At 43.6% G+C, this 27579-nt stretch overlaps 1 protein-coding gene and 1 long non-coding RNA gene across 5 annotated transcripts; one reads left to right on the forward strand and one right to left on the reverse strand.

The window, feature by feature from the left end:
- The first annotated feature begins 211 nt into the window (after positions 1-211).
- Positions 212-23474, forward strand: LOC117515287. The gene is made up of 3 exons (XR_004562119.1): positions 212-899; positions 9875-9882; positions 23463-23474. It is a non-coding gene; the product is annotated as an uncharacterized LOC117515287 (long non-coding RNA).
- On the reverse strand, positions 1330-27269 carry LOC117515284 (PHD finger protein 21A-like). 4 transcript variants are annotated; one of them, XM_034175771.1, is made up of 9 exons: positions 27029-27269; positions 26875-26926; positions 26659-26738; positions 16555-16615; positions 4027-4133; positions 3433-3588; positions 3008-3083; positions 2788-2891; positions 1330-2573 (listed from the first exon to the last, which is right to left on the reverse strand). In XM_034175771.1, the coding sequence occupies exons 1-9, from the start codon at positions 27239-27241 to the stop codon at positions 1788-1790; spliced, it is 1635 nt and encodes a 544-aa protein (XP_034031662.1). In that variant the 5' UTR covers positions 27242-27269; the 3' UTR covers positions 1330-1787. The 4 variants fall into 4 exon arrangements, with proteins under 4 accessions (XP_034031662.1, XP_034031663.1, XP_034031664.1 ...); XM_034175772.1 differs by lacking the exon at positions 4027-4133 and adding an exon at positions 4227-4249; XM_034175773.1 differs by lacking the exons at positions 3433-3588; positions 4027-4133 and adding an exon at positions 4227-4249 and having other exon boundaries at positions 27029-27265.
- Between the last annotated feature and the right edge of the window lie 310 nt (positions 27270-27579).

Consider the following 27579-nt stretch of genomic DNA (forward strand, 5'->3'; position numbering starts at 1 on the left):
TTACAAACCAGAAAGCTACAAACACGATTAGAAAAACCAAGTCGGACATGAACATACTCCATAAATATCTAAACAGCATCGTAAAAAACAATCAGATTGAAAGTTTACCAGCTAACGACCGGATCATCTCATCTCATATGCATGTTTTGCATTTTGTATCACCAGTTATACAGCTTCCTGATGAAGTGGTATAGAGGAGGATTTTCTTCAAAAGAAGACCTGAAAGTTCAGCTACAATTTGTCAGAGATGCAAGCCAAGACTTGATGTTTTGATGAAAGAAACTCCTCCTTTATACCACTTGATCATGAAGCTGTATAACTGGGACTACATAATACAAAAACATGCACGATGTACAATTTCTCCAATCACAGCCACAGAAGCCTATAATTTCTTCTGGGTGTCTTGGTGGCTTTCTTTACTCTTCTCCTTCTTGCACAGTCACTCAGTTTTTCTATCTATCTACTCCACACAGATTTACCACAGAGTGCCATATATTTGTATTTCTTCATAATTGATGTAAATAAAGCTCAAGACATATTCACTGACTTGGAAATGTTCATGTATCCATCCCCTGACTTGTCTGAAGAGAACTGCCAATAAAACTGATTGTTTACATTACAGCATTTCATTATGCAACCCATCATCTTGGCTTTTATATTTTTGATTAATTTATATCAAGTTGCAGAGATTTACTTTGAGTTTAAGATAATTTTAATTTTTTATTTTTTTATATTTGAAATGGCACAAATTAAAACGTGTGAAATACCAAGTGTTCCAATAGTTTTGGAGGGCACTGTAGCTCTTTGAGAATATTGAGTGAAGTCAAGTAAAACCACAATTACAACAAATTAAATTCACTTGAATTTAAATCCGCTTTAAAAATATGCTGCCAAATAGTGTGACATCAAATGAGATTACTCACTGAAAGTGGAAGTTACAGAAATCGGAAAACGAGGAACCATTGGTCACTCTTCTGAAGTGGTTACTGGCTATAGTAGAGGGAGGTAAACTAATGGTTGGAGGATGAATGGGAATATGTTAAAGTTGGGGGTTTCTCAAATAATTTCAGGATGTTGGAGGATAAGGACGGCACAACTTATTTCATTAATGCGCATTGGGGATATATGGCCGAGTAAGATTATAGACTGTTAGGTGATTTAGTAAAATTGGAAAGGTTGGTTATTCAGGTTATTCATTTAATGTTAGGATTCATAAGAATGTCAGGACTGTAGGATAATAAGCTAAGTTAAAGACTGATGTTCACATTAAATAAAACTGGGACAAGGGAGGGACAACAGGCTCTCATCTGAGGAGGCATAAATTAATACAACAGTTTTTTTTTGTTGTTGTTGTTGGGTTTTTTTTTTTGGCTTTTTTAACCAGTTACCCCAGAGAGATGTTTGGTTCCATGTTCTCAGTTATCGTCCTGACCTGAACCTATCTTCCTACACTGCCAGAGAACACAGGGGCCGCTATAACAGGCACACACTGGTGTGATGATGAAATGATTTTCCCTTTGAGCATTCTCACAACTGACGTCTACCACTAATTGGCAAAATGACACTGGTACATAAGGCTTCCTTTCCCAAGATCTGTGGGTGGAATAGCCTACATCTTCCCAGAGCCATTTGACTTGGGCTGTATATCTACCATTGACACAGTCTGACAATACAATGCAAACAAACAACATTTATACAGATTGGCAACTTTTGAGCACCTTAAGGTGCAAGCACAAGTCTTTTTAATATATATGTGTTTGAATTCCGGTAACTCAAGAGATATAGCATTACTTTTTATTGTCCAAACTGCTGAGAAGAGCTGGCAAAGAATGCTGGGAGGATTCTGAGGTTTTGCTGTTGTTGGTGTTGCTGCCATCACTCTCAGTGATCTTCTTTGTTTCTTCCCCACCAGTGTCTGGAGTGGTGAAAGCAGCTATCTTGTTCTCAGAGTTGGTCGTAGCATTGATAGCGCAGGCTTCCATGGGGCTGTAGTTAGGGCAGACCAGCCCGGTGGTGCCGTTGGTGGTGACAACAGTTGTAACCACTGAGGAACTGGCATTGTCAACTGCCAGAAATGCCTCAGTATCGGTACTGACCACCATCTCAGCCTGGGGACCAGTCCCTGTGTTGCCACCTGTTCCTACACCAGGAGTAATCTTGCCCCCTACAATGAAACCAGGCGCAGCCCTTGCAGGGTTCTGACTTGCTGTTAGGATGGTGCCCTCATCTAGAACACCCTGGCAATCTGTTACTCCTCTTGGTACTACTGATGTCTGGTCATTTCCTGCAGCTCCAGGCTCCTGCTGTTTCTCTGTAACATCAGTGTTGCTGCTGGATGTAGAGCGCTCAATCTCCATTTTCTCTACAGAGTTAACTTCTGATGCCGTTTCAGTTTTGCTCCCGCCTTCAGTGCTGTTCCTGATTCTGGTACTGCCACCTGTACCCTCTGTCTCTGCCAGAGCTCGGTTAAAACTGAAGGCTTGGATGAGGCGAATTAGATGTTTGACTTTGTCCAGAGAAAGCTGCATTTCCTTCTGACGAGCCAGAATGGTGTTCTTTGTCTCCATACATTTCTGGTGGGAAAGGAGAGGAAGAAAAACAAAATAAAAAAGGGTTAGATGACATGAGACCTTATGTGTCTACCAATAAAATGGTAATGATTACTAATAATTATTATGCTAATAGAATTTGTTCATCCATCCACTTTTCAGTGTGACTAAGAGAGACCTGGTTCTTCATATCTGAGAGGGTTTTATAACATTGCTGAGCCATTCTTCTGTTTCTTACCGTTATAGAGTTGCTAAGGTGTTTAACTCTCTGTTCCAGCTGTTCTCGTTCTAATTTCAGTTCAGAACTCCATTTCACTAGCTTCTGTTTCTCCTCTTCTTTAGCTGTGGCAGAGGACAATGAAATATATATATGCATCAAAAGTTAATCTTAATCTCACAACTACCATGGTGTATTTGTCACAGTAGATGTTGAAGAGATGAAAAGATACTGTGGTCACCTTCTTTGTAAGCTATATAGGAATGAACAATAGCCAGGGTACCAGGCCATGGAATGGCTTCTTCTTTTTTCAGGATCTGGAGATAGAAGCTTGAAATTGTCACACAGGCTTAGACTGAGAACATTTGAAGAAGGAACTCTGGCCTCCACTCTTAAGGTGAGGCTGAAGGGGACAAGCAATGGAGCAGATGGATGTGAGATGCCAATCTTTACTGACAATGAATGGGACAGAAGTACAAAAAACAAGACTGCATTATGTATATGCTTACAAAGGATTGAACAGTTCTAAGTTCAGGAGAGTGTGATAGAAGACCAATCAGCACAATGTTACAGTTAAGTACAGCTACTGCCTCTGAGTTTCCCTGGACTGCGGTACCCCCTTTCCCCTTCTCAGGATCAGTCCACATGTAGGGCTGCTGCGGTTACCTGATCTTGACATTTTGGACAGATCCACATGCCTTTAGGAATGGTTTTCAGGGGTGGATCCAGGCAGTCCAGGTGATAAACACGAGAACACGTGTCGCACATGAGCAACTGGCCACTGCGTCTGCACACAGTGCAGAAATCCTCATGGATGTCTCCCTGTTAAGAAGAATTGGACCAATCAGTTTCCTTGCCTATCTGGGACCCACAACCACGTGTGGAGAGGCAAGGCAGGGGGAGGCACCGTGCTTTGGTTAAGTTTAAGGGTGGCCATTTTGAAACTTTCATGGTAATGGTGTGTTAATTTACTTAGCCGTCCGACCCACAGAGAAGATACTTGACATTTGGAAGTTAGAATGTGTTTGGAGTAGTAGATATTAGTGGATGCTCTGGATTACAGGGCACTGTTCACCTTGTAAGACTGAATCAAATCAAAAATCAATTCACGACTGATGATTACCACATGGAAACAACAAACTAATGGTGATGTATGTGGAGGTCTTGGGTGCAAATGAATGACAGAGCTATTGGGCCAATAGGACTGTGTGTGACGGGGTTCCAACCCTCTTAACTGTCCGTCTACCCCATGTTACTTACATCCCCAGAGCTGGGGCTGGGCAGGGGGAGGGGATGGACGGGGCTGGAGGGGGAGGTCGGGGTGAGGCTGCCCAGCTCCAGGACGCTGCTGTATTTGGGTGGACGACCTGAGTGAAATGAGACAGACAAAAAAGACGGAAAACAAAGAAAAAAGAAAGATGGAGAGGGGGGGACAAAAACAAACAGTCTGTATGACATACCTTGGAAAGGGAGTCTTCATTGGCTAGCATGAGACAGGGAAGCAGTAGGGAGGAAGAGGAGGAGTCAGAAGCACAGATAGCAGTGTTAGTGCAGCAGACTGACTCCATGCAAGCCGAAGCCAAGCACTAGTAAATTCTAAAGCAGTTGTAGCAGCCAACAAATGGATATGTGTCAGATGTTATCATACTTCAGTAACCTGTACCATTATATACTGATACAGAGTCCAAACCTCTGTTTTATCATTTGTAGGACTGCCTCTCTAACTAACTGTTGGGAACCAAACACCCACCCATGTAAACTATGGGCAGATGTTTAGTTCGGAGCCTGACCAATGTGGATTTTTTAGGGGGGCTGACACCAATGTTAAGCAGTACAAAAAAGTGACTGTGTGTGTGTGTGTGTATGTATATATATATATATACGAGGGCTGTCAATAAAGTAACGGTCCTTTTTATTTTTTTCAAAAACTATATGGATTTCATTCATATGTTTTTACGTCAGACATGCTTGAACTCTCGTGCGCATGCGTGAGTTTTTCCACGCCTGTCGGTGACGTCATTCGCCTGTGAGCACTCCTTGTGGGAGGAGTCATCCAGCCCCTCGTCGGAATTCCTTTGTCTGAGAAGTTGCTGAGAGACTGGCGCTTTGTTTGATCAAAATTTTTTCTAAACCTGTGAGACACATCGAAGTGGACACGGTTCGAAAAATTAAGCTGGTTTTCAGTGAAAATTTAACGGCTGATGAGAGATTTTGAGGTGATTCTGTCGCTTTAAGGACTTTTCACGGTGCGAGACGTCGTGCAGCGCTCTCAGGCAGCGTCATCAGCCTGTTCAAGCTGAAAACCTCCACATATTGATCCAGGACGTCGTGAGAGAACAGAGAAGTTTCAGAAGAAGTCGGTTTCAGCATTTTATCCGGATATTCCACTGTTAAAGGAGATTTTTTTAATGAAAGACGTGCGGACGGGTCCGCACGTCGGGACGCAGCCGCCGCGACGCTCCGCCACAGGAAAAACACCTCTGTTGAAAGCCTTAAGGACAAGTTGGAACATGTCCTGCCTGTTAAACAATTTCTCATATACTCACTCCACTGAAAGCCATCAAAAGCCGCCTGGATTTTACAAATGGTTATCAACACGGAGGTGTTTTTCCTGTGCCGCCGCACCGCGTCGGCTGCGTCCCGACGCGCGGACCCGTCCGCACGGACCCGTCCGCACGGACCCGTCCGCACGTCTTTCATTAAAAAAATCTCCTTTAACAGTGGAATATCCGGATAAAATGCTGAAACCGACTTCTTCTGAAACTTCTCTGTTCTCTCACGACGTCCTGGATCAATAGCGCCTGAAATGTGGAGGTTTTCAGCTTGAACAGGCTGACGGCGGCTGAGAGCGCTGAGCGACGTCTCGCACCGTGGGAAGTCCTTAAAGCGACAGAATCACCTCAAAATCTCTCATCAGCCGTTAAAATTTTCATTGAAAACCAGCTTAATTTTTTTAACCGTGTCCACTTCGATGTGTCTCACAGGTTTAGAAAAAGTTTGATCAAACAAAGCGCCAGTCTCTCAGCAACTTCTCAGACAAAGGAATTCCGACGAGGGGCTGGACGACTCCTCCCACAAGGAGTGCTCACAGGCGAATGACGTCACCGACAGGCGTGGAAAAACTCACACATGCGCACGAGGGTTCAAGCATGTCTGACGTAAAACATATGAATGAAATCCATATAGTTTTTGAAAAAAATAAAAAGGACCGTTACTTTAATGACAGCCCTCGTATATATACATACATATATACACACACACACGAGGTCTGTTAGAAAAGTAACGGACCTTTTTATTTTATGCAAAAAATATATGGATTTGATTCATATGTTTTTACGTCAGCCAAGCTTGAACCTTCATGCGCACGCATGAGTTTTTTCACGCCTGTCGGTTGCGTCATTCGCCTGTGGGCAGGCTTTGAGTGAGCACTGGTCCACCTCCCTCGTCGGATTTTTATTGTCAGGGAAATGGCGGAATGATTTGGGCTTTGCTCCATCAGAATTTTTTCAGGAGTGTCAGAGGACAAGTTGGGACATGCCTATCTCGGCTTTCAGTGGCTTACCAGTCGAGTGAGTATAAGAGAAATTGAGGAGAGCTGGGCATGTCCCAACTTGTCCTCTGACACTCCAAAACGGAGGTGTTCTTTGTCTCGCTCCATCAGCGAATCCGTCGTGACGCGCGAAGCCTCCGCGCGGCTTTCCATGACAATATCTCTTGTTAAAAGTGAAATCTGCCGGAAAATGGCTGATGTCCAGCTATTGTGATAACCAGAGAAATTGCACACGATGGTCCCGGAGCCATACAGCCATCTGTTTAGAAATGAAATGGTCGTTTCTGCCTGTCGATCATGGCTTGAAGTGCGGTGCGCCGTGCGCCATTGTGGGCCATCCTTAAAGCGGTAGTAACACTCCTTAATCTCTGTGAAGCCCAAAAAATTTTCACCGAAAGCCAAATGAATTTTCCGAATGGTTTCCAGCTGCCTGTCTCTAACAGTTTCTGAAAAGATTCTGATGGAGCAAAGCCCAAATCATTCCACCATTTCCCTGACAATAAAAATCCGACAAGGGGGGTGGACCAGTGCTCACTCAAAGCCTGCCCACAGGCGAATGACGCAACCGACAGGCGTGATAAAACATGCATGCACACGAAGGTTCAAGCTTGGCTGACGTAAAAACATATGAATCAAATCCATATATTTTTTACATGAAATAAAAAGGTTTGTTACTTTTCTAACAGACCTCGTATACATATATATATATATATATATATATATATATAAATAAAACCTCCATGACCAGTAAAAAATCAAGGACCGAGACGTTGCCCGGTATGGCGGAGCCGGGGCCCCACCCTGGAGCCAGGCCTGGGGTTGGGGCTGGTGGTCGGACATTAGCCCATGGGGCCCGGCCGGGCTCACCCCGAAACAGCGACGTGGACCCGCCCTCCTGTGGGTTCACCACCTGCAGAAGGGGCCATGGGGGTCGGGTGCAGAGAGGATTGGGTGGCAGTCGAGGGCCGGTGGCCCGGCGGCCCAGTCCATGCTCACAGACCCTGGCTGTTGGGACGTGGAATGTCACCTCGCTGGGGGGGAAGGAGCCTGAGCTTGTGCGGGAGGATGAGAGATACCAACTAGAGATAGTCGGGCTCACCTCCATGCACAGCTTGGGCTCTGGTACCCAACTCCTGGAGAGGGGCTGGACGCTTCATTTTTCTGGCGTTGCCCACGGGGAGAGGCGGAGAGCTGAGGTCGCATTGCATATTGCGCCCCAGCTCAGTCGCCATGTGTTGGAGTTCACTCCAGTGAACGAGAGGGTCGCGTCCCTACGCCTTTGGGTCGGGGACAGGTCTCTCACCGTTGTCTTGGCCTACGGGCCGAGCGGCAGTGCAGAGTACCCAACCTTCTTGGAGTCCCTGGAAGGGGTACTAGATAGCGCTCCGACTGGGGACTCCATTGTTCTCCTGAGGGATTTCATTGCCCACGTGGGCGGCGACAGTGAGAACTGGAGGGGTTTGATCGGGAAGCACGGCCTCCCCGATCTGAACCTGAGTGGTGTTCAGTTGTTGGACTTCTGTGCTAGTCACAGTATGTCCATCACGAACACCATGTTCAAGCACAAGGGTGTCCATAAGTGCACGTGGCACCAGGACCCTGAGCCGGAGGTCGATGATCGACTGTAGTCCTATCATCTGACCTTCGGCCACGTGTCTCGGACACTCGAGTGAAGAGAGGGACAGAGCTGTCGACCGATCACCACCTGGTGGTGAGTTGAATCTGCTGGGAGGGGAGGAAGCCGGTCAGATCTGGCAGGCCCAAACGTATCATGAGGGTCTGCTGGGAACGACTGGCGAAACCCTCTGTCAGCGCGGTCTTCAACTCTCACCTCTGGGAGAGCTTCTCCCAGATCCCGGGGGAGGTTGGAGACATGGAGTCCGAGTGGACCATGTTCTCCACCTCTATTGTCAATGCGGCCGCTCGTAGCTGTGGTCGCAAGGTCTCTGGTGCCTGTTGCGGCGGCAATTCCCGAACCCAGTGGTGGACGCCGGAAGTAAGGGATGCCGTCAAGCTGAAGAAGGAGTCCTACTTATCTTTGTTGGTAGGTGGGACCCCGGAGGCAGCTGACAGGTACCGGCAGGCCAAGCATGCCACAGCCCGTGTGGTTGCAGAGGCAAAAACTCGGGTCTGGGAGGAGTTCAGGGAGGCCATGGAGGAGGACTATCGGTCGGCCTCGAAGAGATTCTGGCAAACCGTCCGACGCCTCAGGAGGCGGAAGCAGCTCTCCACCAGCACTGTTTACGGTGCAGGTGGGGAGCTGTTGACCCTGACTGGGGATGTTGTCGGGCGGTGGAAGGAATACTTCGAGGATCTCCTCAATCCCATCGTCACGTCTTCCGAAGAGGAAGCGGAGACTGGGGACTCGGAGGCAGACTCATCCATTACCCAGGCCGAAGTCACCGAGGTGGTTAGAAAGCTCCTCGGTGGCAAGGCTCCTGGGGTGGATGAAGTCCGTCCTGAGTACCTTAAGTCTCTGGATGTTGTGGGACTGTCTTGGCTGACACGCCTCTGCAACATCGTGTGGCGATCGGGGACAGTGCCTCTGGATTGGCAGACCGGGGTGGTGGTCCCTCTGTTTAAGAAGGGGGACCGGAGGGTGTGTTCCAACTATAGGGGGATCACACATCTCAGCCTCCCCGGTAAGGTCTATTCCAGAGTACTGGAGAGGAGAATTCAAAAGATGGTCGAACCTCAGATTCAGGAGGAGCAGTGTGGTTTTCGTCCTGGTCGTTGCACACTGGACCAGCTCTACACGCTCCATCGGGTGCTCGAGGGTTCATGGGAGTTCGCCCAACCAGTCCACATGTGTTTTGTGGATCTGGAGAAGGAGTTCGACCGTGTCCCTCGGGGCACCCTGTGGGGGGTGCTCCGGGAGTACGGGGTCCGGGGTCCTTTGCTAAGGGCTAGCCGGTCCCTGTACGACCACAGCAGGAGCTTTGTTCGCATTGCCGGTAGTAAGTCAAACCTGTTTCCAGTGCACGTTGGCCTCCGCCAGGGCTGCCCTTTGTCACGGTTCTGTTCATTATTTTTATGGATAGAATTTCTAGGCGCAGCCATGGTGTATAGGGGGTCTGGTTTGTGAACCACAGAATCTCGTCTCTGCTGTATGCGGACGATGTGGTTCTGTTGGCTTCGTCAAATCAGGACCTTCAGCGTGCACTAGGGCGGTTTGCAGCCAAGTGTGAAGCGTCCAGGATGAAAATCAGCACCTCCAAATCCGAGGCCATGGTTCTCGACCGGAAAAAGGTGCTTTGCCCTCTTCAGGTCGGTGGAGTGTCCTTGCCTCAAGTGGAGGAGTTTAAGTATCTCGGGGTCTTGTTCACGAGTGAGGGACGGATGGAACGTGAGATCGACAGACGGATCAGTGCAGCATCTGCAATGATGCAGTCGCTGTATCGGACCATCGTGGTGAAGAGAGAGCTGAGTAGGGGGGCAAAGCTCTCGATTTACCGATCGATCTACGTTCCAATCCTCACCTATGATCATGAGATTTGGCTCATGACTGAAAGAACGAGATCGCAAGTACAAGCGGCCGAGATGAGTTTCCTTCACAAGGTGGCTGGGTGCTCCCTTAGAGATAGGGTGAGGAGCTCTGTCACTTGGGAGGAGCTCGGAGTCAAGCCGCTGCTCCTCCACGTCGAAAGGAGTCAGTTGAGGTGGCTTGGGCATCTTTTCCGGATGCCCCCTGGACGCTTCGCTGGAGAGGTGTTCCGGGCACGTCCCATTGGGAGGAGGCCCTGGGGAAGACCCAGGACACGCTGGAGGGACTATCTCTCGGCTGGCTTGGGAACGCCTTGGGGTTCCCGCGGAGGAGCTGGGGAGGTGTGTGTGGATCGGGAGGTCTGGGCGGCTTTGCTTGAGCTGCTGCCCCCGCGACCCGACTCCGGATAAAGCGGAAGAAAATGGATGGATGGATGGATGGATATATATATATATATATATATAAATAATGGCACTGATTCGTAACATTTTGTGATAAATCCCTTATGACAAAGCAAAATAATAAACGCTTCATGTTTTACAGTTTAAACGTCATAATGAATCAACTAAAATATAGCTAACAACCAACCAATCTACATTACGCTGCCTTCTTTCTGACTGGCAGTCACCGTGTTGTACCACTCAGCATTCACATAAAATGGACTTCTCATCTATTTTGCCCCTGCCTAGCTGGAGGCATAGCAACCACTTGTCTCTTGTTGCTGTAAAAAAATACAACAGGATTAAAAATGGCAGCTGGTCACTTCTCTCTGTCTTTTGTAGCTAATGTGACCCAGGGATGATGGGAGTCCCAGCCATACTTGTCAACACTGTAAACAATGCAGTTAGAGTGGCCCCTGCTGGGCAAACTTTATAATGACACCACTTCCAACAGCCAATGCAATTTTGCTTTGGTTATTCAGGAAAATAAAAGCTTTCATAAATAACTGTGATATTGATAAGTTTGTGAAAGGCTAATATTGGCCGATATATCAGTCTATAGGTTTGTTTTTTGATTTTTTATTTTGTGAAGATTAAACACACTTCACAAACATTCAGTCACAAAACAACTGGATTTGAAACAGAAGAAATTTAATGACAGTTCTTGTTCGTCACTGTATGGATCTTGCTCCTAATGCAGTGTACAAGGACGTCAATAGATGCATGATCCCTGTATGTATGAGGCTGCTGTATATGATAAAAGCTGACACTATGACTTACACAACGTCATGTGAATTGTTCTCTGCTGCAAAGGTTAAAGTTAAATGAAGGTGGCACAGAAAGTCTTTATGTCAGATGTTACACCTGTAACAGCACTTCAGTTAGATGCTGAACAGGTGAAGACAGACACATTAGTGCATGGAAGCTCCTACAGGTTATTTCTGGTCACAGGAGTTGTGAAATAATACAAGCTAACTGTTAGTCAATCTACTAACCTAAAGACAAACCCGCAATTCCTAAATTTAAATTTTCAACTTGTCTATGTTTACACTGAATTATTGTCAAATCAGCAGCTCATATCACCCTCATCCTTCCTCCCTCAGCCAATCAGATCAAACCAAATGGACAGATGAGGACTGATGATAGAGGTTTCCACAATCCAAGAAGAATAGAAAACTGCAGGAAGAGCTAATTTTATACTCCTCCAGGACAATTTGGGCCACAGACACCAATATTATCATTAAACTGTGATGTGAAATAATTTCTCACAGGTTACTTTGGAGACTAAACCTGTCTTAAACACATCTTCAGTTAGTAACTTCTTGTTTTCCCATTGTGCCCCTAAACAACCCCAGAGCAAAGGTGTGAAAATACAACCAGATTTATACTTCTTTGCAGTGTTACAGTGATCCTGCCACAAACACCCACAGTGCAGAAGGTAAATGATTACTTCACAAAGTTGAACTGCAGCATTAGAACATTGCGTTGTATATTATTAGGTCATGCTTAGTCATTTATATTCTCTCATTCACTTTGTGATGGAGAGACAATTGCTAAATCGTGAAAAGTGAACTGTGAACATTTCTTCTTCTTCATGACAGAATGTTAGGGCCACTGTCCGGGTGTGTGTGTGTGTGTGTGTGTGTGTGTGTAAAAAAAACTAAGTTACTAAAATTGTCAAGAATAAACTCATAATATCTGGATTAAAATTCATATGGTAACTACAAATTCTAAAAGAAGTTACATTTTTACAAGAATGTTTAGAATAAACCAGATGTGTGTGTACATGTGTATATACAGTAAAACTTGTTTTAACCATCATCATATAAACTGGATACTCGCACTCACCGGTCAAAAACAAAAGTCCCAATACTTTTGTATGGTTTTCTGTGTAATAAACATAAATAACAAATTTTTGCTCACATCGGACAAAAGGTCCCGGTTACAGAGTTGCATAAATCAAGCTTTAGGATTTTAAGGTACCACTCTGCAGCTGACTTAGAAGAAAGAGTGACTCAACTAAATGTAATCTTTTTAAATCACATAATGTCTGGCACTTAGTTAAGGCAGGCATTTATTTTTTTCAGAGGAAGTTTTGACCCGGTCATTAAATGAGGCAGGCTTTTAATCAAGGAAATACATAAGCCTAATTGGTGCTGGGGATTCCCCACAGATTGTTCATCGCCTCCTGACTGTAACTAAACCGTTACATACATATAACAGATTTTGTCCATTTTATACATATAACGGATTACGATTATAATGGACAAAATTACAAAATTCGCTGGTCCACCTGAATCCATTATATATTATATATATTATATAATATATAATATTATTATTATATATATATATATACATACATACACACACACACACACACTGTAGATTGATTCCATCTATTTGGTACTACTGATGTATAAATTGTATTTTGGAAATTGCAGACTTATGTCTGTGGTGTCTATGGGCAGGGACACTAAGTCCCCACAACACTGATAATATGAAGTATAAATGCGGTTTCAGAGTTTAACTGTATTACAGTGACAGGATTCAGTGTGCAGGAAAAGGAAGGAAGACTTGTTTTTTTACTCTATTAGTACTGAGCAGGGTAGCGGTCTCTACTCTACAGTGTGTCAAACAATGAGTGTTGCATTTACTGGTCAAATCTTATTTGTAATGTATCTTTAAAAGGACAAGTTTTTTTTTTTTTCCTTTACACAACTCTAGTCATATTCAAACAATGGGCCTCATGCAAGAACATTTTCATAAACATAGCTGAAATTTTTTATTTTTTTTAGTGTAATGGGTTTGAATGAGTGCACCATGTCAGATTCAGCAAACACGCATAAATCCAGATAATTGCACAGGTTACGGATGAAAACACACTGAAGTCTGCCTATATGTAAATCAGCACACGTTTACAAGAAGACTGAATTATCAGAAATGTTGCCACAAAAAAACAATAAATATGGCTATGTGCCCCACACCTCTGGGCACCCGCTTGGGACCCGTCTCCTCCACGTGGGAAGGATCGGACTTGAACCCATCCCGGTACCCAACAACTTTCCTTTGCGGAGTGAACTTTGTGATTCTTGCAAATGTCCATGTTGTGAGACTAATAAAGGCATAATAAAGGCATCTCTTTATCATATTTTTTGGCTACATGAATAAATTTAAACTTTTACAATTCAAATTGTATAGTTAGCAGAATAATGTTGAGATAATTATGACATGTAGGATTTTCACGTGGAAACTGCTTCAAAGTAATGAAACTCTCAATCAGTTACCGAAAACTTACATTTGGATGACAGCAGAACAAGTATGAATTATTCCTACAACAGGTCTGGACCAGTTGTAAATTCTGTTCATGTCAGTAAAAAAAAAAAATAAAAAAGCTTAAATACTACAAAACTGGTGAATGTTTGAGGTTTTCTTAAATTACTTATATTTATGAACAAATCTGTCAGTACAAATGTTTCTTGCATGAGGCTCATATTGTGCAGTCAAGCTTCTGAGCGCTCTACTCACCTGTGACATTTGCTTCTTTTGTGTGAAATCCTTTTTAAAAAAGGATTTTTAAAATTACTTTGGGAAGTTAATCCATGAGAATCAATGAGGCAGCAGTAAAGAAGTTAAGAGTCCATTGTTTGGTTAAAATAGCACCAAAACAACACTAACCCATTTACTTATTTATTTTTAAAAATTGACAATACATTAGATCATACAAAACATTTGAAAAAAAGAAAAAAAAAGAAAAGAAAAGGCAACTCTATTTTTTCAAATATACTAACTTGACCCTGCATTGGTTTAATAAGTTTGCTCATGTCAGGTGGCACAAGATCAATAGCCACTACTGAACCACCACTGTTTCTTTCTCTTTTTGCTCTGTATGCACCACTCTGCATTTAATCATTAGTGATCGATCTCTGCTCCCCTCCACAGCATGTCTTTTTCCTGGTTCTCTCCCTCAGCCCCAACCAGTCCCAGCAGAAGACTGCCCCTCCCTGAGCCTGGTTCTGCTGGAGGTTTCTTCCTGTTAAAAGGGAGTTTTTCCTTCCCACTGTAGCCAAGTGCTTGCTCACAGGGGGTCGTTTTGACCGTTGGGGTTTTACATAATTATTGTATGGCCTTGCCTTACAATATAAAGCGCCTTGGGGCAACTGTTTGTTGTGATTTGGCGTTATATAAAAAAATTGATTGATTGATTGAACTTTAACTACATATATACACGTGTTAACAGCTACACTATACACTTTTACATGTAGGAAAAATGTGGTTTTGAGTTCATTTGCAGCTCTACTTCTGTAGCCACATTAAAACACTTTTTTCTTTTCAGCAGTTTTTTTTTTTAAACTTGATTTCTCTCTTATACGACACAATTGTCAAAGGTGAGTAGGGGGCTTGATTGAGGTGGTTTAAAAAAAAAAACTAAGAAAAAACAAACAGTGAAGGTGACCTTTAATTTACAACCCCAATTCAGAAAAATTTAGGACAGTATGGAAAATGTAAATAATACACCTACACAGTCATTTGCACACTTACTTTGACTTCTGTTCCATTGCAGACAGTATGGAACCAAGATATTTCATGCTAAAGTAACGTATTTTTACAATATAACGTAACATAAGGCTTACTTATTGTTCCACTGTAAGGCACTCCACAGAAAAAAAGCATCCCTGCATCAGCCTCCTTCTCCAGACTGCACTGACACCCGGTAGTGCTTAGCTTAGTCATCGGTTTACCTCAGCTTGGCTAGTAACACAATCGCTGAAGCTGGTCCACGTAACGGCTGTCCTGTTAAAAGCAGCCACTCGTCATTGCCTTTTTGTCAGACTCCATGACTACAGAAGTGGCTTCCTCAGCTGGATTGGCCGGTGTCACCGCATGTAGCATCTTAGTTTAGCATGGTGTAACGCGACACCACAAACCACAAATACAGCCGTTCCACACTTTTGGGAGAGGAAATGCGACTTGTTACAAATTTTCTCCTGGCCACACGAAAGGATAAAATCTGTGGTTAGGTCCATGTTTTGAAGCCCATTCTCACGCTGTGGTCCACTTCACTTGTGCTGTTTGTACAAGACACACTATCAAAAAAAAAAAAAAAAAAAAAAAGCTCACTTTCCTCCTCAAAATATTATCTTTGCAAAATCTGTCCACCTAATAAGCAACACTAGTCATGTGACTACACCCTTGCAAAATACACATTTTAACCATTTTGATGCATTCACTGTCAAAGTTCACAAAAACCACTGATTTCACACTGTAAAAAACTACCTTTCCCCTCCATTCATTTTGGGGGTGTGACCTGAGATGATGTTGCCAAAATTCATATTTCTCACAGTTTGAGGTTTCTGAGCGTTTATCAGAGGCAGGTGAAATCAGGCTGATTACCCCATTTTTATGACCTAATTTCTCTTGGCATAAACATAAAAAATAAAACAAAAACATCAATATTTTCATCATTCTATTTTTATAATAATCAGCTAATTTAACATTTTATTTAGTAATGATACACACTTTAAGCTTGCGCCCTTTCCCCTAATGCACTGAAATTTCTCCAGATTCCTTGAATCGTTTAATGGCGTTATGCACAGTAGAGGGAGAAAGACACAAATCCTTCCAAACATTCTTTGAGGAACATTTTTCCAAAAACAAACAAACAAACAAACCAAAAAATGTCAATAATTTTCTCACACATTTGTTGACAAACTGAAGATTCTCTGCCCATTTTTGTCCCTCAAAGAGTCAGCCTCTCCTGTCTAGTGCTTGCTTTTTTCTTTTCTTCTTACCCAATAATGATTACAATCACCTTTTGACATGACCTGTTTGAAATACCATCATTAATTAAATTATTATTATTATTTTAAACACCATTACGAGCCCTTAACTGCCACTGCTCAAACCTTTTTTGGAAAATGTTGCAGGCCTGAGATGCAGGAGTGGATGCATATTAACAAAGGTAATGAAGCTGACCAGAAAAAAAACAAAAAACAAAACATGAAATATCTTTGGTTCATACCGTCTGCAATGGAAAAAAGTCAAGGTACATGTCAGAATCACTGCTGGATTTTACTTTTAAATTTGCATTTTCTATGCGGTCCCAATTTTTTATTTGGGTCTTTACAAGTCTGCTGTCTTCACCAGATTTTTTTTTTCTATTTACCCATTTCTTTTACTGTATCGTCAGTCTCTGTTGTTGACTCCTCTCTAGTTTATAGTTCTGTGTCTCCATGGTTGGAATGTCCCTCTGTCAGTCCTTACTTTGCTCCAAACATCAACCCTTTTAGCCTAGACCAGTTAATCATACCGACCTCTTTTCCTGGTCCCCTGGTGCAGGGGGCTGTTCAGGTAACTCACTGCACTCTTTTTCCTCTAAAATAAAAGACAGCAAAGAAGGAAGGTTATTTAAATTCTTATGACATTGACAGTATTTTTACAACTATAATAGCACATACTTCAATCAGACCCTAAAAACCTCCAATCAAGGTTTGAAGAATGAGTAAGTTTGAGTTTTTTAAAATGACACTACACTCATATAAGCTGCACATTCTATTTCACAGAGCAAGACCACTTGGAAGAACTGAGATATATTACTGCTGGGTGAACTGGGACAATGCAGATGAAGTGCCATGAGTCTGTAGGATTGTAAAAACATGTTCTCCTCAACCTGATCCGAATGTTGATCGGCAAATGCATTAAGTTTTTTTAGCAGTAAAATGTACATTGAAGGAGATGTTAGAACTGTTTTGGAAATGTGCTCAGAATGGAGTGGAATAATGACTGCATGGTGGCAAAGGAGTGGCAGCCTGAAAAAAAAAAAAAAAAAAAAAAAAGCCAGAGAACCAAAGACCACATGGAGAAGGAGAGTGGAAAAAGAGTGTAGACAGGAGAGGTGAACCAGATGGGCAAAAGTGGGACCCGGTGTCGCAGACCGAACGGTCCCCCCTAAAAATCGGCCTGTCCCGCTTTCACTGCGCATGCGTCATCACCCGTGGTTCATGGATTAACACCTCGTTTCTGCTTCAAACTGCACTCCAGTCATCATCTATCTCAGTGACGGATATCTGAAGCTTTTCTACAACAATCATTTCCACATAAATTCAGCATTATTTCATCATCAAAGGTGGTGGAAGCAATCAGAGCGCCTCAGCTACACGAGCTACTAGCTGTTGCGTTCACTGCGTATCAGTCATTCCAAAGCGTCACAGATTATTGCCTAGTTTCTGCTTAAAACTGACTTTAGAATGATTTAAGAGGTTGTCATCTGATGGATAATAATCCCATTAATCCATTTGCTCGCTTTGGGTGAAGAAACTGTCTTGGATAAGCTGCTGAGCTCCGAAATGGCGCATGTGCAGTGAAAACAGGGTGGACCAATTTTTAGGGGCGGACCGTTCGGTCTGTGACACGGGCACAAAACTGGGCTTGATGGAGCACAAGCACTGCAGCCTTGTGCAGCTCATGGTATGTAGAGCTATGACAATGAAAAAAGTACAATATAACAAAACATTACGGAGTTGTTTCCAAAGTTGCACTAAAAATGTACATCTAATAGGGGTGGGGAAAAACTGATACAAAACTATGATATTTTTACAACTTGAGAAATTAATATTTAACTTCAGAATTAACATAATTCAAATTCAATCACAAGTGAAGCAGAAAGAATTTTTTGCTTTCTTCTGCAGAGGGTGCAATGAACATATTTGTTGTAGTCCTAGTCTGAGCAATACCTGACATCATCTCTGTCTCAATGGAAGAGAACTTCTCTGGGATCCCACAATCCCCAAGAGGATGTTGAACATAACAACCAGCCTGTACGCAGATACTGTGAGTGCTGCATGGAGTGGAGGTAGAATCTCTGAGTTTTTCCCCAGTGAAAACTGTCATTCATCAGGGATATGTTCTGGCTCCTTGACTGTTCAATGCTTGCATGGACTGGGTGTTTGGTACGGTTGTGGAAAACAGTGTCTAAAGTGCTTTTGTTGGTGAAGAAAGGCTTTCTGATCTTGACTTCACAAACGATGCTGTGACCTTTGAAGAATTAATGGATACCCTGATTGCAGTACTTGAGAAGCTGAGTGAGAAATTGGAGGATTGACCTGGAAGAAGATTAAGATTCAGGCTTTCAAAATTTCCTGGACTCTGCCACCAGAAGTATACAATGTATCCGGAAAGCATTCATAGCGCTTCGCTTTTTTAACATTTTGTCATGTTACAGCCTTAAAAAAACAACAACAACAACTAAGATTAAGAAATCAAGTGTTCTTAAGTATTCACACACTTTGTTCAATACTTTGTTGATGCACCTTTGGCAGCAATTACAGCCTCGAGTCTTCTTGAATATGATACCACAAGCTTGGTGCACCTACAGTAGTGTTCAGAATAATAGTAGTGCTATGTAACTAAAAAGATTAATCCAGGTTTTGAGTATATTTCTTACTGTTACATGGGAAACAATGTGCCAGTAGATTCAGTAGATTCTCACAAATCCAACAGGACCAAGCATTCATGATATGCACACTCTTAAGGCTATGAAATTGGGCTATTAGTAAAAAAAGTAGAAAAGGGGGTGTTCACAATAATAGTAGTGTGGCATTCAGTCAGTGTGTTTGTCAGTTTTGTGGAACAAACAGGTGTGAATCAGGTGTCCCCTATTTAAGGATGAAGCCAGCACCTGTTGAACATGCTTTTCTCTTTGAAAGCCTGAGGAAAATGGGACATTCAAGACACTGTTCAGAAGAACAGCGTAGTTTGATTAAAAAGTGGATTGGAGAGGGGAAAACCTATACGCAGGTGCAAAAAATTATAGGCTGTTCATCTACAATGATCTCCAATGTTTTAAAATGGACAAAAAAAAACAAAAAAAACAAACAAAAAAAAAACAAGAGAAGTGTGGAAGAAAACGGAAAACACCATCAAAATGGATAGAAGAATAACCAATGGCAAAGGCTCACCCCCTGATCACTCCAGTGATCAAAGACAGTCTGGAGTTACCTGTAAGTGCTGTGACAGTTAGAAGACGCCTGTGTGAAGCTAATTTATGTGCAAGAATCCCCCACAAAGTCCCTTTGTTAAAGACATGAGGTTACAATTTGCCAAAGAACACATCAACTGGCCTAAAGAGAAATGGAGGAATATTTTGTGGACTGATGAGAGTAAATTTGTTCTTTTTGGGTCCAAGGGCTGTAGACAGTTTGTGAGATGACCCCCAAACTCTGAATTCAAGCCACAGTTCACAGTGAAGACAGTGAAGCATGGTGGTGCAAGCATCATGATATGGGCATGTTTCTCCTACTATGGTGTTGGGCCTATATATCGCACACCAGGTATCATGGATCAGTTTGGATATGTCAAAATACTTGAAGAGGTCATGTTGCCTTATGCTGAAGAGGACATGCCCTTGAAATGGGTGTTTCAACAAGACAATGACCCCAAGCACACTAGTAAACGAGCAAAATCTTGGTTCCAAACCAACAAAATTAATGTTTTGGAGTGGCCTGCCCAATCCCTGGACCTAAATCCAATTGAGAACTTGTGGGGTGACATCAAAAAAGCTGTTTCTGAAGCAAACCAAAAAATGTGAATGAATTGTGGAATGTTGTTAAAGAATCTTGGAGTGGAATAACAGCTGAAAGTTGCCACAAGTTGGTTGACTCCATGCCTCACAGATGTGAAGAAATCATGAAAGACTGTGGTTATACAACTAAATACTAGTTTAGTGATTCACAGGATTGCTAAAAAAGCAGTTTGAACATAATAGTTTTGAGTTTGTAGTGTCAACAGCAGATGCTACTATTATTGTGAACACCCCCTTTTCTACTTTTTTTATTAATAGCCCAATTTCATAGCCTTAAGAGTGTGCATATCATGAATGCTTGGTCTTGTTGGATTTGTGAGAATCTACTGAATCTACTGGTACCTTGTTTCCCATGTAATAATAAGAAATATACTCAAAACCTGGATTAATCTTTTTAGTCAGATAGCACTACTATTATTCTGAACATTACTGTATCTTTGGGCAGATTTGCTGATTCCTCTTTGCAGCACCTCTCAAGCTCCATCAGGTTGGATGGGGAGTGTCGGTGCACAGCCATTTTCAGATCTCTCCAGAGATGTTCAGTCAGACTCAGGTCTGGGCTCTGGCTGGACCACTCAAGGACATTCACAGAGTTGTCTTGAATCCACTCCTTTGATATCTTGGCTGTGTGCTTAGGGTCATTGTCCTGCTGAAAGATGAACCACTGCCCCAGTCTGAGGTCAAGCGCGCTCTGGAGCAGGAGTTCTTCCAGGATGTCTCTGTACATTGCTGCATTCATCTTTCCCTCAATCCTGACTAGTCTCCCAGTTCCTGTCAGTGAAAAACATCCCCACAGCATGCTGCCTGGTTTCCTTCAAACATGATGCCTGGCATGCATGCCAAAGAGTTTAATCTTTGTTTCATCAGACCCAAAGAATTTTGTTTCTCATGGTCTGGGACTCCTTCAGGTGCCTTTTGGCAAACACCAGGTGGGCTGCCATGTGCCTTTTACTAAGGAGTGGATTCCGTCTGGCCACTCTACCATACAGGCCTGATTGGTGGATTGCTGCAGAGATGGCTGTCCTTCTGTAAGGTTCTCCTCTCTCCACAGAGGAATGCTGGAGCTTTGACAGAGTGACCATCGGGTTCTTGGTCACCTCCCTGACTAAGGCCCTTCTCCCCCGATCACTCAGTTTAGACGGGTGGACAGCTCTGGGAAGAGCCCCAGTGGATCCAATTGTCTCCCATTCATGGATGATGAGGCCACTGTGCTCATTGCAACTTTCAAACCAGCAAAAATGTTTCTGTACCCTTCCCCACATTTGTGCCTCGAGACAATACTGTCTCGGAGGTCTACAGACAATTCCTTTGACTTCATGCTTGGTTTGTGCTCTGACATGCACTGTCAACTGTGGGACCTTATATATAGACAGGTGTGTGCCTTTCCAAATCATGTCCAATCAACTGAATTTAGCCTATATAAACATCTCAAGTGGAAACAGGATGCACCTGTTGTCAAAGGCAAAGGCTATGAATACTTATGTACATGTAATTGTCTAGTTTTTTTTTTTTTCTTCATAAATTTGCAAAAATCTTAAAAAAAACTTTTTCACATTGTCATTATGGGGCATTGTGTGTAGAATTTTGAGGGGAACAAAAAAAAATTTCATTCATTTTGGAATAAGGCTGTCACATAACAAAATGTGGAAAAAGTGCAGCGCTGTGAATACTTTCCAGATGCACTGTACCCGTATGCGGTGAAAGTGTTGAACTTGTAGGAACATTAACCTATCTCAGCAGTGACATACATGTCTTTGGGTCCTCAGCCTTAAAGATCGAGAGACACCTAGAAAGAGCTTATGGAATCATGAGGTTGCTGAGCAGATGCATTTATCTTTGCAGGACCACAAAGGTTCAAGTCTTCAGGGTCCTGTGATTACACTCATAGTGTCATTCTTTGGACACGACATAGCGTGCAGATGCATTTCATCATCAAAGCCTCAAGCTGCTAATGAAAAGGATAACCTGATAACCACAGATTGAGGGCCTATAATTAACCACAGGGCTCAGAATAAAATCATGCCATCATATTAATTATATCTGTTATCACTTACGAGGTCTGTTAGAAAAGTATCCAACCTTTTTATTTTTTCAAAAACCATATGGACTTGAATCATGTGTGATTGCATCAGCCAAGCTTCAACCTTCGTGCGCATGCGTGAGTTTTTTCACGCCTGTCGGTTGCGTCATTCGCCTGTGAGCAGGCTTTGAATGAGGTGTGGTCCACCCCTCTCGTCGGATTTTTATCGCTAATAAATGTCTGAACGATTTGGAGCTTTGCTGCATCAATTTTTTTCCAGAAACTGTGAGAGGCCTCCAGGTGGACACCGTTCGGAAAATTAATATGGCTTTCAGGGACGATTTTATGGGGATTACACAGATTAAGGAGTGATCCAGATGGTTTAAAGACTGCCCACAACTGCTGAGAGCGCGGCGCGCTCCCAGCCCCCATCGACAGGCTGACACCCCGCTGGAACAACCAGATCATTTCTAACGTGAAGGCTTTGTTGATCTGGGACCTCGTCTGACTTTCACAAAAAGGCTCAAGATGTGGACATCAGCACTTTTTCGGTACATTCCACTGTTACAGGAGTTTTTTTCATGGAAAGAAAAGCGGAGGGACGTGTCACGGAGCCGTTCATTACGCGGGACAAAACCACCTTGGTGTTGGTCTCACAGGACGGCTTAAAGGTGGATTTCAGATGGATCCCGGTTGCTTTTCAGTCGTGTGATTATCCAATTGTGATTGTGCATGAGCTGGACCTGCCCCAACGTGTCCTGGAAGGCTTCATCACGGCCTTGCTTTGCGCCATGCAGCTCCACTGCGACGCGCGGAATTCCTTCGCACGTCTGTCTCAGTGTGCCGAAAAAATGCTGATGTCCACTCTTTTCACAATTCCTGTGCTAGTCAGACGACATACCGGATCAAAACAACAGTTTAGAAATGAACGCCACATTCCACTGTTACAGGAGTTTTTGTCATGGAAAGAGGAGCAGCTCCACCGGCGCAAAGCAACGCCGTGATGAAGCCTTCCAGGACATGTTGGGGCAGGTCACAATCGGATAATCACATGACTGAAAAGCAACCAACAGCCGTCTGAAATCCACCTTTAAGCCGTCCTATGAGACCAACACCGAGGTGGTTTTGTCCCACGTAATGAATGGTTCAGTGGCGCGTCCCTCCGCTCCTCTTTCCATGACAAAAAGTCCTGTAACAGTGGAATGTGCCGTTCATTTCTAAACTGGACGCTGTCTTGATCTGGTATGTCGTCTGACTAGCACAGGAATTGTGAAAAGAGTGGACATCAGCATTTTTTTCGGCACATTGAGACAGACGTGCGGAGGAATTCCGCGTGTCGAGGTGGAGCTGCATGGCGCAAAGCAACGCCGTGATGAAGCCTTCCAGGACATGTTGGGGCAGGTCCAGCTCATGCACAATCACAATCGGATAATCACACGACTAAAAAGCAACCGGAATCCATCTGAAATCCACCTTTAAGCCGTCCTGTGAGACCAACACCAAGGTGGCTTTGTCCCGCGTAATGAACGGCTCCGTGACGCGTCCCTCCGCTTTTCTTTCCATGAAAAAAACTCCTGTAACGGTGGAATGTACCGAAAAAGTGCTGATGTCCACATCTTGAGCCTTTTGGTGAAAGTCAGACGAAGTCCCGGATCAACAAAGCCTTCAAGTTGGAAATGATCTGGTTGTTCCAGCGGGGTGTCAGCCTGTCGATGGGGGCTGGGAGCGCGCTGCGCTCTCAGCAGTTGTGGGTGGTCTTTAAACCGTCTGGATCACTCCTTAATCTGTGTAATCCCCATAAAATCGTCCCTGAAAGCCATATTAATTTTCCGAACGGTGTCCACCTGGAGGTCTCTCACAGTTTCTGGAAAAAAATTGATGCAGCAAAGCTCCAAATCGTTCAGACATTTATTCGCAATAAAAAATAGACGAGAGGGGTGGACCACACCTCACTCAAAGCCTGCTCACAGGCGAATGACGCAACCGACAGGCGTGGAAAAACTCACGCATGCGCACGAAGGTCCAAGCTTGGCTGATGCAATCACACGTGATTCAAATCCATATGGTTTTTGAAAAAAATAAAAAGGTCGGATACTTTTCTAACAGACCTCGTACACTACACAAACATCAAACAAAGAGCATCCTGTCACTGCATCTTTTCTACCGTGCTTGACAGAACCAAAGCTCCCCCACCCCCATTGAAACGTGTTTCATGGTGACATTTCTAATCCTGTGTTTGCCAGAAAGCAGAAAGAACTGACTGCAATGGCCATGTCTGTCTGTCTCTCTGTATGTATGAGATAAGATCTAATAAATCTTCAAACTTGGTGACAAACACAAAGATCCATCTTCCTGCAACACAGGGCATGTTAAGGTTATAGGTCAAAGGTCAAGGGCAAATTAGAGAACATTATTTATTGTCTGTGGCAATATCCTCACAATGCAAACACCTACATGACATACGAGGTCTCTTAGATAATAAACCGACCCTTTTATTTATTTTTTTTAACTATATGGATTTGAATGACATGCGATTACACCAATCATGCTTGAACCCTCGTGCGCATGCGTGAGTTTTTTCACGCGTGTCGGTGACGTCATTTCCCTGTGGGCAGGCCTTGAGTGAGATGTGGTCCCGCCCTCTCGGCTGAATTCCTTTGTTTCACACGCTGCTTGAGACGGCGCGCGTTGCTTTATCAAAATTTTTTCTGGACCTGTGAGGAATATCCGAGTGGACACTATTCGAGAAATTAAGCTGGTTTTCTGTGAAAAGTTTAACGGCTGATGAGAGATTATGGGGTGTTTCTGTCGGTGTAAGGACTTCCCACGGAGCGGGACGTCCTGCAGCGCTTCCAGGCGCTGTCGTCGGTCTGTTTCGAGCTGAAAACATCCTAATTTAAGGCTTAATTCACCCAGGACATCGTGAGAGAACAGAGAAGATTCAGAAGAGGCCGGCATGAGGAATTTATGTGGACATTCCACTGTTTAAGGACATTTTTTTAATGAAAGACGTACGCGCAAATTCGCCGAGTCGTTTCCGTGACGACTCGGCAAATCTGTGTGCGCCGCGACAGGAAAAACACCTCCGTGTTGAAAACCATTTGTAGAATTCAGGCGGCTTTTAATGGCTTTCAACAAGTGAGTAACTGAGAAATTGTTTAACAGCTTGGGCATGTTCCAACTTGCCCGTTAAGATTTCCAACGGAGGTGTTTTTCCTGCCGCGACCCCCCGCGGTCGGGTCCAGCCCGACATGCGACTCTGCCCGCACGTTCTTTCATTACAAAATGACCGTTAACAATGGAATGTCCGAATAAACTCCTCATGCTGACTTCTTCTGAAAGTTCTCTGTTCTCTGACGACTTACTGCGTCAACAGAGCCTGAAATGTGGAAGTTTTCAACTTGAAACGGCGAGACGCTGCCGCCTCGAAGCGCAGATCGCCGTCAGGCGCCGTGGACCGTCCTTAAAGCGACACTACCAGACCAAAATCTCTCATCAGCCGTTAAAATTTTTACCGAAAACCAGCTGAATTTATTGAATGGTGTCCACTCAGTTGTGCCTTACAGTTTTGAAAAAATTTTATCAAACAAAGCAACAGTCTCTGAGCCATTCCTAAACAATGAAAAAAATCGACGAGCGGTGGACGACTCCTCACTCAAAGACTGCCCACAGGCGAATGACGTAACCGACAGGCGTGAAAAAACTCTCGCATGCCCACGAGTGTTCAAGCATGTCTGATGTAATCACACGTGATTCAAATCCATATGGTTTTTGAAAAAAATAATAAGGTCGGATACTTTTCTAATAGACCTCGTATAGCAATGAGGCTTGTTGCAGACTTCTGCTCTCCTGGGATGAACACTGGACGCCAATGGACGATGTAATGATGTTGTCTGGATGCCTTGTTTAAGGCTGTGTCCCAATTCAGCGGCAGCATACTTCTAAGGCTGTAATTGCCCACCATTTATGTCATAATTGGAGCAACGAGGCTAACCCATTTCAAACGCTGCTTGTGAAGCAGCTGATATTCACAGCCTTCTTTCCCCCCACAAATGAAGCCTGCATCAGGTCTGCACAGCGCAAACAATATCATGAGTCACTGTGCAATTTCTTTTTATTTTCCGAGACAAAGCCGTTGGTAAATTAAAAAGATACTTCTATTAAGTAAAATAGTTACAACTGTAAATAAGCGAACTGAAAAATTATTGCTAAACCACAGGTTATGCTCATTACCCCCCAGCTTGGCACATGTAGCTGTCAAGGTTGTCAGGTGATCTGAGGTAGGGGTGAGAAACGTAATGACACAAGACCAGAACATTCTGTGACCTAGACGGTCTCATTTCAGAATAGTTTGTTGGGGCCTCTGCTGTGCCTCAAGTGCTGAAGCCTGAAGTTACGTGGGACACAGCACTTAAAAGAGGGCAGACCCTGAACTGGGACATGGCCTAAGTTGTAGCTTGTTCAGGTGATCCATGACAGATGCACAAATGGAAGAGTAAAGGCCCTTTTCCACTACACAAAAGTAGCACTACTCAGCTCAACTCTACTTGTTTTTTTTTTGCTTTCCCATTAGGGATAGTACCTGGTACCAGGTGCTTTTTTTGGTACCTACTCAGGAGTGGTTCCAAGTGAGCTGAGCCTATACTAAAATGTGACGTCAACAAGCTGCCGGCCACTGATTGGTCAGAGAATGTCGTCACTGGATGAGTCATGAGCGCGCCGTCCGAGACGAGAATCAAACCCGCCATATAATCCATTTTGTTCTTCCTAATACAAGGTGGCAGGGAGCAATAGCAGCTGCAGTGTTTGGTTAGGTACCTCAGGTTCGAACACAGCACCGCTATACACTGGGTTGGCTGTCGTTCTTCGCTTCCGCTCCTGCCTTTTACTCTGAATTTCTGCAATAACATCAAAAAACATGTAGAAACCAGGCATGGCATTAGGACTACATAGTGAAGGAGCCACAACTTGATTTACATAATACAACAAAGGGAAAATAGGATGGAGACTCCAGTTCCACAAATCATTACACACCTTCCAAGTGGTCATGTGTTACAAGTCCCAAGGACATCATGAAGGCCAGTTTCTGGACAGGAAAACAGCAGATTTTTCATCAGCTGTCACTTACAACATAGTCCATCAACTTAGTCCATCAAATATGCCAAACATTATACACTGCAGTGACTACCTCAGGATCCTCCTCTTTCTTGGCTCTCGGAGGCGGAGACAGTGGAGGAGTCGAGGAAAAGGGGGGGCTGACAGTGGTCTTTTGCTCAGTACTTGCCTCAACTTTAACAGTCTGCTGAGAGAAGGAGAGACAAAATAAGAGGAAGGGGGAGAGAGGAGGTAGAGTAAGAGGAGAAAAGGTATGGATGGATTTTGGTGCTGTCAGTCTGACCATCAGTCCAATAAGACAATCCTAAAGCAAACACTGTACCTAGGTACTTACAGGTTAAAACAAGTATATTTTCTGCCTTTAAAAAAGCCATTCAGGATTAAAAGTCAGACCCATTTCCCAATCACAAAGAAGCATAATGACACCAGTAGATCAGGATTTAAATCATTTTGCCTTTACCGCATGCAGAATTTCATCATTATTTCTTTTTGTTTTCCCTACCTCCTTCGCTCTGATAGTATTATTTGTTCTATTCTGTTTTATTGCCATGGTATCCACCATTATTGATTCTGCCAGCCAAGACAAAAAGGCAGTCAATGCTTACTTTTAGGAAAAGAAATCAT

Source organism: Thalassophryne amazonica, chromosome 8, assembly GCF_902500255.1.
Source record: "Thalassophryne amazonica chromosome 8, fThaAma1.1, whole genome shotgun sequence".
Taxonomy (NCBI): domain Eukaryota; kingdom Metazoa; phylum Chordata; class Actinopteri; order Batrachoidiformes; family Batrachoididae; genus Thalassophryne; species Thalassophryne amazonica.